The sequence below is a fragment of the Mus caroli genome, chromosome 7 (genome assembly GCF_900094665.2).
Source record: "Mus caroli chromosome 7, CAROLI_EIJ_v1.1, whole genome shotgun sequence".
Lineage (NCBI taxonomy): Eukaryota > Metazoa > Chordata > Mammalia > Rodentia > Muridae > Mus > Mus caroli.
This window is the reverse complement of record NC_034576.1, coordinates 25,941,985-25,952,967: the sequence shown is the minus strand read 5'-3', so window position 1 is coordinate 25,952,967 and position 10,983 is coordinate 25,941,985. Positions and strand designations below refer to the sequence as shown.

At 40.5% G+C, this 10,983-nt stretch overlaps 1 protein-coding gene across 1 annotated transcript in view; it reads left to right on the top strand.

Moving 5' to 3' along the window:
- Positions 1–3,278: 3,278 nt before the first annotated feature.
- LOC110298847 (cytochrome P450 2B1-like) overlaps positions 3,279–10,983 on the top strand; it is a 94,746-nt gene continuing 87,041 nt past the window's right edge. The window contains exon 1 of the mRNA XM_021168371.1: positions 3,279–3,449. Coding sequence (XP_021024030.1) covers positions 3,279–3,449 — 171 coding nt within the window. The remainder of the gene's footprint in view (positions 3,450–10,983) is intronic.

The window sequence follows — 10,983 nt, the reverse complement described above, 5'->3', positions numbered from 1 at the left end:
CACGAAGCCCTGAGTTTAATCCCTAGCATTGTATAATATGGCAGAGATGGTTCATGATGGTACTCTCAGCTTCAACACAGGATGCAGAAAGATCAGGTGCATTCAGTCTCCATTGGATAACTTGTGATGAGACCTTCACAGCAAGAGAAGAAAGAAAGAAGAAAGTCTATTGAAATTTTAGGTTGCTTTTGACCTGCTTGTCTATTAGGATAATCATATACATTGGGTGATCCTTGGCCACTGGGACACAATGCTGTGATCCATGTTAGGAGTACATGATGCTGATGCTTTGGGGGTCTTAGATTACAGATATTTCTTGTGTTGAAAATACTTTGGGAAGATCTTTGTATCCAGTCAGGAATGACATTAGGTAAAGCTCCACCTTCAGGGTCCTGAGATTGTAAGTGTTTATTATTACACTCACTTTATTCAGTGCTAAAGGTAAAATATGAGTCTTCATGTATGCTAGGAATGTACTCAATCAACTGAGCCCAGCTCTAGCCAGTTGTATTCTATAATGTCTGTGTAGTTCTGTAGAGGTGAGTGTTGTCAAGATGGCTGTCCCTTATTTATTTACTGCTCCATCTTCCTCTCTTCTCTACAGAGGATTCATGTTCTTCCAGGTTCTTTGTGACCACATTTCTTGTCAAATGTCCAGATAAGGCATAGTTTATGCCATAGAGAATGAAAATCCAAGATGAGCCTAGTCATTATGATTTATACCAGTATGTTGTTGTAAACTTAAATTTATTTAATGAATATTAAAATGAATTTAATGAATTTATTTAATGAATCCTGCTGTAGGGATACTTCCCACCTTTGACCATTTATGTTCTAGATGAAAGATAAACCCAACCTTATATACTAAAATACGTCTTAGGCAGCACAATAGCTGGGCAATTGCTTAACCTCCATGTTGTTAGAATCCATTTTTCCTATTGATAACTCTGAGTTACTACTTACTAATTTCTAGTTTCTGTCTGGGCTGTGTTTAACTCTAAATGTCAGCCCACATGGCCACAGTTTTATGGCTCAGCTGTCTCATTGCACTCATTCCTGCCTGCACTTTCTTCCACTCATTCCTGCCTGCACTTTCTTCCTCTCCCATGGTGTCATCTTTTCCCCTGCTCCTTCCTCCTGGTTTCTAGCTTTATTTACCAATCAGAATTACCTGGGGACAGGGTCCCTCAGGTTATGTGCAGACTCCAAGTCTTAGAGGCAAGCACTTAGCTTTACAAAAAAATCAGTTAAGACAAAACCTCAACAGTATGTAGTTCACAACAAAGTTGATAAATTATGTGGTGTTCTATGGGAAAGACTTTTTGAAATTAAAAGTTTGGGGTATTAGGATACATTAAATATCTTTTCTTTGAGAATAGGGTCTAGTTATTTTTTAGGTGAGAAAGCAGGTCAGAATGCTAATTGCTGAATATTCCCTCTAAAATTCATGCTGAAATGTAAATGGAATAGAGGCAGGAGGAAGAGCTGGACTTGAACCCTAAGCCTCTGCTTCCCTCTACTCCAGAATGAATAAATCCTGGCTCACTTGGAGCCCAGGAAGCCCTGCACTATAACTGCACTAGGAAATGATATGCAAATTGGGAAGGTTGTTCAGCAGTTAAGAACACTTGCTGTTCTTTCAGAGGACCTGGATTCAGTTCTCAGCATATACACTGTGGCTCAAAGCCATCTGTAACTCTAGTTTCCAGGGATATAGTGGCCTCTCCTGACCTCTTGAGCACCAGACATACACATGGTGAACATCTATATGTTGAGATGAAACACCTATATACATAAGATGAAAACAAAACAAAACAAAACAAAAACAAAAACAAAAAAAAACCCCACAGTACAAAGCTCTACAGCTTCACAATGGCTTTTTTTACTGAATAGATATTCACTGAGATGTATATACCCTGGGCCTGATCAGTTTCTAATTTTTAAAAATAAAACCATTTACTTAATTAAGCAATTAAATAAGAAATGAGATGTTTAAAATGTGATTAGGTCATTCTGGTCTATCTTTATATTGTGATTTGGTTGTGGGATGTTTCTTACTTGTTTGAACAGTTGGTCTTTACTTCATGTTGATATATTGGATGGTAAAACCATTCCAGTAAGTTTGATAAAATAGAGTAGATTGAGACCTAGAGACTCCTGTCTTGGTTAAGGTTTCTATTGCCGTGAAGAATCACTATGACCAAGGCAACTCTTATAAAGACAGCATTTCATTGTGGCTGGCTTACAGTTTCAGAGCTTTGGTTCATTATCATCATGGTGGGAAACATGACAGGGTTCAGGAAGACTTGGTGCTGAAGAAGGAGCTAGAGTTCTGTATGTTGATTTAAAGGCAAGAGAAGGGTGAAGTTTGAGCATATATGCCTCAACCCCCACCCCAATAGTGACATGCTTCCTCTAACAAGGCCATACCTTTGGTAATAAGGCCACATCTCATAGTGCCAGTCCTTGTGGGCCAAGCATTCAAGCACATGAATCTATGGAGGGCATACATATTCAAACCATCACAGCTCCCATCTGTGACTGTCACAGGCTAGAGAGTGAAATGTGGACCCTGGAGCTATTACATCTGCACTGGAGTTGGGGTTTGTACAAACACACTGAGACTGACATAGAAACATGCAACTTTATCTCTGTCATTCCAGTACCACATGAAACTAAGAATATACAGAGTAGCTTGACAATGGAAGAATATACATGCACATACACATTTAATCAGAACATTCATAAAGCAAAGGCAGGAGTTTCTTTGTGTTTGAGGCCAGACTAGTCTATAGAGCAAGTACAGGACAGCTATGCTACACAGAGAAACATTGTCTTGAAAACCCAGCCAATGTAACAACACATGTGCACATTCAAATGTATCTAGAGGAATACAGAAGTACACACATGCACATTCACATTAGAAATATCATTCACATATGCAGTATACACACAGGTGCATGTCTGAGTAATTAAACAGACAAAGCTGAGCTGACAAGCATGCACTCACCCCCAGAAACAAAGGCATCACTCCCAGTGTTCTTTTGTCCTGTGTATCTATTTCAAGGTGTCCTTGCCAATGACAGCGTGTGGGTAATAGAATAGGGAGTAAGCAGGTCACTAGCAGCCCAAACACGAAGTATGGTGCTCACACACCTGGACAATGAGAGACAGGATGTGGGAACAGCTGAAGTTGCATAACTGAGTGGAGAGGCAGGTTCAGCATAAAAGGTTCTGCTGGAGTGCACAGTGAAGTGGACAGTGTTTTGTCCAGGACCATGGATCCCAGTGTCCTGCTCCTTCTTGCTCTCCTCACAGGATTCTTGCTACTCTTGATCAGAGGCCAGCCAAAGGCATATGGACATCTTCCACCAGGACCCCGCCCCCTGCCCTTCTTGGGAAACCTCTTGCAGATGGACAGAGGAGGCCTCCTCAAGTCTTTTATTAAGGTGAGAACTATATGAGGTCTGAGAACTATATGAGGTCTTAGTGTGGGTTTCCCTCTGGTTTTGTTTTTAGAGGTCACTCATCAGGAAGAGCAAGAGACTTCTTCCAGGGTGTAGGTTCAGGTGGGAAGGTTGATGAGGGGAGGGTTGAGATCCTGACTGGTGATGGATGCTGACTCATGCTCAGACTGACAAGTGAGTCTTCCTATGTTGGAATTGTGTGGGGCACTGTACTTGGAGTGTGAGAGGTATAGAGGTATTGAGGTGTTGAGGTGTAAGCATGTAGAATTTCAACTCGTGGGGCTGGTCTGTTCCAGAAGAGAAAGAAAAATATCAGAGGTATCAACAACCAAAGTTTGCTTAGTCAGCAAAAGAGATTAGCCTGAGGTGTTCCAGGACAAAGGGGAGGAGAGGCAAGGCAGGAGGTGAGGTGGGCAGGTAGGTAGGTAGGTGTGTAGGGCTAATCATTTATAAATACCATATACCATCTAAGCAGCTGATTCTGGCACTATCTTTACTAGTTCTCACAAGTGGGATTCCATGTTTAATTACCACTTGCTCATTAAAAATCAATAAGCATCCATACCCCCAAATCTGATTGAAAGGCTAGTGATCCACTTGATTTAACATCTCATGTGCTGGAATGACTGGTGTGGGCACATCTTGCCACAATCATTTTAAAAATGTGCTTCCCACATGTTGGAAATGTCAAGTTAACATTGTTTTAACTTACTGTTTTTTTTTTGTTTGTTTTGTTTTTTATTCCTTGAAAATCTAATTCCTTCTAGTCTGATTATCATCTCCACCTTTTCCTTTGAAGCCCATTCCTACTTGGAAGCAAGTATGGTTGCTCGAATGAGTATGGATATGTTGACTATTTATTGGAATATGAGCAACCTTTGAAAGGCTGCACTGCTGAAAGTGGAGTCCTCCTGTCCACCCCCCACAGAACTCTAACTGCCCACAGACTCAGAGTGAGAGCTGGGGACTTCCTGTCATGATAGCATGACACGTTGCATCTTTTCCTGATAGGGACAGCCACAATGTCATAAGCAAACAAGGTTTCCAGAAACTAGGTAATGCATAGCAAGAAGGAATCTTCTTCTTCTTCTTTTTTTTTAATTAGGAAATTTCCTCAATTACATTTCCAATGCTATCCAAAAAGTCCCCAATACACTCCCCCCCAGTCCCCCACCCACCCACCCCCACCCCTTGGCCCTGGCATTCCCCTGTACTGGGGCATATAAAGTTGGCAAGTCCAATGGGCCTCTCTTTCCAAGAAGGAATCTTCTACCTTCTATAGGGAGCTTTAAACAATTGTTCAAATCCACAATCTAAGTGTGTGGCAATCTCAGATAGCTAAGCTGCATTCTTTGGCCATTACGAGATGAAAGTCTGGTTGCAGATATAGAATAAAATGATAAAAATTAGTCAAGTTTCTTGTTCACATGGTGAAATTGAATAAAAGTGAAGCATCAAGAATTTTAAGGTCAGTTGAGAATTGATAGAGTTACATAAGAGGTAGGACTTTCTAGAGCCACAAAGACTTCCTTGATTGATGACAAATATTGAAAAAAAAGCCATTCCTGAGCAGCAATTGGTGCTAGGGAAAGAATGGACATAGGTGCATGATGTTATGATATAACAGGCATGAGGCAGTTGCATTTTATAGTAATGTTGATTAGACAGACTGATGTCAATTATGGTAAGAAGTGAAGTGATTCAACTAAGCAAACATCAAGTCTTTTGGTGTTGTTATCTGTTTTCTGTTGCTATCATAAAATACAAGAGTCTAAGTTCTTTATAAATTAAAGGTTCATTTAGCTCCTAATTGTGGAGTTTGGCAGTATAAGATCAAGCAGATCACTTTTTCCAGACTCTGCTGTGTAGTCCTCTCATGTGTCGCAACACAGTAGAGGAAAGAAAAGTCTGTCACATGCAGAAGAGGATAACCATATAGAATGTTCTTTAACAATTAATTCTCCAAGGATTAAGTCCTCTCTGCTTGTCCAGTGTTAAGGTATTCTGTGGATCTGCCTTGAGGACCCCTTGCCTCTCACTAGGCTCTAGCACTTGACGGCTCAACTACCTCTCAACACAACCACCTTGGGACTACTCCCTTCAGCATGTGAACCCACAGAGGACACTTAAAATATTTTCGAGTCACAGCATATAGAACAGGCAAGAAGAAATGGGTAGCTGGTCCAGACATGTGGCTCTGGATGCCAACCAGTGGCCATGTTCAATAGTGAACCCCAGGAGAAACCAGCTTGGCTGTCTCAAGCATGTTCTGCATGAACCTGCAACCTGAATCAAACTTAGCCCCTTAAGGCCATGTCAGCTCTCTGAGGTTTGGGTCAATTTCATACCCCTGTGCTAATGCACTTGAAGGGTCTGATGAGCCCTCTGGCATGTTTTCTGGAAGCTTCCTTGGTGGCTCAAAAATTGGATCCACCCCACTAAGCAGCTGTGTTGTTCTAAGATGGTTGTGTGGGCTTTAATCATGATGTGCCTGGTACAAAGATTGAGGTCTTAGTGATGTCATTCTTTTGGTGAGTAGTAAATAAACAGAAAAGCTGTAGCCTTAATGGCCAGTTTGAGAACTAAAAATCATGAGTATTCTATAGTCCCAAATTAATACTTTATTTTTTAAAAAAATAAATTCTATTTTACAATGCTATTATATTGGTGGGGATTATTTCAGTTGTGTTTTAAAAACACATTCTTTAAGCTGGGTATGGTCATGCATCACATCCTGTTACTGGGTACAAGGAGGAAACTAGGGACTTCAGGCACGCCAGACAAGCAATCTGGCAACTGAGTAACTGAGCAACAAGCAATCATGCCAACAAACAATCAGTCCCTAGAGGAGGCACCTTCAAAACACCCTTCCACAATTCCTTTTGTTCTGGACTGTTCTTCTTTGTCTTACATCTTGGCATCCTTTCCTAGGACCCATGTTCTGTATAAATTATGACACAGAGGCATCTGATACAATTTAAAGCTTAGGTATTATGCTAGGGCAGTTTCTTAGGTATCTTGACTATCTTAACTCAACTGTCTTGCTCATGACATGCCAGTGGCTAACTCTATACCTTTCTCTTCACTACACCATGTGTCTGTTCCTTTGTGTGTCCACCCTCTTAATCTCCAGTTATGCTTTCTTCCCCTGTCTTATTCTTTCCAACTGACAGTTCTGCCCAATACTTTCTGCCTTAGCAGGGATAAAGATCCATCAGCTCTTTAGTACAAACAGTTGTCAATGAGACAACCTCTGATCCAATTCTAGATTGCCTTTAGGCAAATGAGGAAGGATGAATTTTTACAAAATAGAAATCCCAGTGATGGATCCTAGAAATGACAATAACAGAATCCTGATAGCATTTAGCTCTTTGCTGGTACAGAATTAACAATTGAAAATATGGAGTCACATGTTCCCACAATATAAAAAAAAATCATTATATCAACAATCACTCTTGTCTCCTCCTTTCTTCTGAGATCTGTGTCACAAATGCATTAACGTATCTGTCACAAGATTGGGTTTGGTATCAAAGTGAATTTAGCTCCCCCCGCCTCAGGTTTATTTTTCCTCTCCCATTCTTTTAACATGAAGGCATGGAAGGAAAAACTTTTCAGAGTCACCCACCATGACCTGACAATCCCCAGTCTTAAGAACCATAAGAAATTAATATCTGTCCAGTGTCAGGCATTTGGAAAATAACCTGAGATAGAGGATGAGGCTTAGCTCAAGGCAGGGTCATCTGCACAGGTAGATGAGAGAGAATGAGATGGTGAGAGAAGAGTCTGAGATCTAGCAGATAGAGGTCTGGAGGTTCCACGTCTCTGAAACACACCTGGCATAAAGCTTCTTCTTAATAATGGGGATATTAAAAATATTTTCAGAATTTGGTTGAAAGTGCAGGCCACTTCTTTTGTAAATATGCTAATAGAAATTGACATAAATTTTTGAGTATTTCCCAGGATTGGGAAGTGGAGACAGGAGGATAAAGATTTCAAGGTCATTCATTTTCTACATACAGAACTTGAGACTACCTTGGGGTACAAGAGACCCCCTCAAAAAAAAAACAACTTAAACAATTATTTTGAGAATACATAGATGTCTTCCAGGCCTTTATGACCATCTAGTTATGCAGAATCCCACATGTGTTTTCAGAACATAAATTAAACACATGTGCATGTCCTGGCAGTGGGGAGGATGGTTGATAACAATATGTCTCTGTCCTTTCAACGTGAGAGAGATGTGCAATTTTGCTTGAGTTTCAAGTCTTCTTGAGATTGCTTTCCTCTTCTGGTGACAACTAGGATGCATGACTCCTAAGGATGTGACAATGGATGTTTATTAAATGACACCTGCCTTGATTCACAGATTCACTCATCCTACCAACTCACTGATAAGTTATCTTCTGTGTCCTGGAGAACAATTGAAGTGAGGCATCTTAGAGGCATGCAAGGTCACCAGGCCAATGGAACATTAACCTGGGCATGACAGACTAATGCAAGCAGAGAGAAGGGGGCAGTGAATAAAATAATCAGTGTGCTACTTTAGAAAGTGGAGGACATTGGGGACCAGGCACCTTTTTTGTTAACAGAGACTCGGAGAGATACAGGTGGTGTTACCAGAGAAAGTCAGTGTTGCTGAAAGAACCTGAAGAGGAGCAGGGTCAGGGAGCAATTGACATGGGGCTCCTGTCAATGAGGAACACTTGAGGAATGGAGCAGCAGGAGGACTGTTAGGGTCAGGTCTGGTAGGGCTGTGTGGACCATGGTAGACTTTGATCTAAATTTTAGTGTCAGGGAAACAATGCATGGCTTGAGGAAGATTAGGGATATTAAGTAACATGAGTTTCAGTGAATATTCTAGCATGGCTTGTGGTCAAACTTTTCTTATAGATGTTAGGACAGAAGCAGGAAAACCTGCAAGGGGCTTGCAGAGGGAGGTGCATACCATTTTAAAGCAACCTCAACTATAACTTTTAAAACATGCTTATTTATGAGTATGTATGTATGTATGTATGTATGTATGTATGTGTGTGCAATTAGGCATATATATGTGAATATATTTCTAATTGTATGCAAGACACCTGTTCATGAGACCCAATGCCTTTCACTAGGCTCCAGCACTTGAAGGCTCAACCACCTCTCAACACAATCACTTTGGAGACTGGCTTCCAGCATATGAACCCACAGAGGACACTTAAAATATTTTCAAGGCATAGCACTTAGAACAGGCAAGAAGAAAAGAGTAGCTGGTTCAGACATGTGGCTTTGGATGCCAACAGGTGGCCATGTCCAATGGTGAACCCCAGGAGAAACGAGCTTGGTGTCTCAAGCATGTTCTCTATGAACCTGCAGCTGATTCAAACACAGCTCCTAAAGGCCATGTCAGTTACATGAGGTTTGGCTCAATTTCATACCCAGGTGCTGATGAACTTGTAGGTGCTGATGAGCCCTCTGGCATACTTTCTTGAGGCTTTCATGGTGACTCAAGAAGCTGGATCCACTAGACAAGGCAGCTGTGTGGTTCTAATGTGGTTGTGTGGGCTTTAATCATGATGTGTCTGTTACAAAGATTGAGGTCTTTATTATGACATCATTTTAGCCAGGGGTAGAGAAACAAAGACAAACTGTGGCCTCAATTGCCAATGTTAAAACTAGAAAGCATGAAGATTCTATAGTTTTAGATTAACACTTTATTTTTTAATAAGTAAATTATCTATTACAATGCTATTATATTGGGGATATTATTTCAGTACTGGTTTGAAAACACATTTTTAAAGCTGGGTATGGTCATACATCACATCCTGTTATTGGGTACAAGAAGGAAACTCGAGATTTCAGGCATGCCAGACAAGCAATATGCCAATGAAACACATCCTCAGTCCCTAAAGGAGGCACCTTCAAAACATCCTTTCACAACTCCTTTTGTTCTGGACTGTTCTTCTTTGTCTTACCATCATCATCTTGGTATAATTTCTTAGGATCTGTGTTCTGTATAAATAATGACACAGAGTCTTCTAATACAGTTTAAAGCTTAGGCCTTTTGCTAGGCCAGTCTCTCAGCTGTCTCATCTAACTTAACTGAACTATCTTGCTCAAGGACTGCCACTGGCTAGCTCCTCTATACCTTTCTCTCCACCCCATGTCAGTTCCTTTGTGTGTCTACCCTCTTAATTTCCTGTTTTGCTTTCTTCCCCTGTTTCATTCTTTATGACTGAAAGTTCTGCCCAATACCTCCCACCTTATCAGGAATAAGGATCTGTCAGCTTTTTATTACCACCAATCAGCAGCAAGACAACCTTGGATTCAATTGTAGATTGCCGTTAGGCAGGTGAGGAAAGATGAATTTTCACAAAATAGAAATTCCAGTGATGGACCATAAAAATCATGATACCAGAATCCTGCCAGCATTTAGCTCTCTGCTGGCACAGAATTAACAACTGAAAATACAGAGTCACACCTTCACACAATGCAAAAACATTTACAACAATCACTCTTGTCTCCCCCTTTCTTCTTCTGAGATCTTCCTCATAAATGCATTAACATATCTTTCATAAGAGTGTGTTTACTATCAAAGTGAGTTCAGCTCCCTCCTCTGCTGGTTCATTGTTTAAAAAAAAATCTCTTGTTCTTTTAACATGAATGTCATGGAAGGAACCTTCTAGATGCATCTACAATGACCTGAAAACCTCCAGTTCCCAGAATCATAAGAAATAATTATCTGTTCTTCTAAAATTGTCCAGTGCCAGGCATTTGGAAAATAAACAGAGATAGTGGATGAGGTTTTATTCAGGGAATATTCATCTGTGCAGGTACACAGATGGTGAGAGGAGAGGCTGAGATCTAGTGTATAGAGGTATGGAGGTTCCAAGTCTCTGAAACACTCCTGGCATAAAGCTAATTTGGTTGAAAGTGCAGGCCACTTCTTCTGTAAATATGACCATTCTATTCAAGGGCTTTCAGCACTAGAAAGCATCATTTCCCCAGAGATGCCTAGAGATGGTTGTACTGACAGGCAGTTTTCCACCTCTCTGTACTGTAGACATGATTGGCTGTCAGAATTGCCAACAGTGGTCATCCATTTTCCCTCCCTAGTAACCCATGGATGGGTCAGGCTCATTCTCTCTGACAGTTGTAAGGAGGCATTGATCAGGTTGAAGCTGGGACACAGGAAGGATGGTTCTTAATGAGATGCCATGAACTGATGGCTAGCTGAAGGGCATGGTCATGGGTCTATATCTGTGACCTATTTCTATCTATCTATCTATCATCTATCTATCTATCTATCTATCTATCTATCTATCTATCTATCTATCATCTATCTATCTATCTATCTATCTATCATCCATCTATCTATCTATCTATCTATCTATCTATCTATCTATCTATCTATCATCTATCTATCTATCATCTATCTATCTATCATCTATCTATCTATCATCTATCTATCTATCTATCTATCTATCTATCTATCTATCTATCTATCATCTATGTATGTATGTATGTATGTATCTATCTA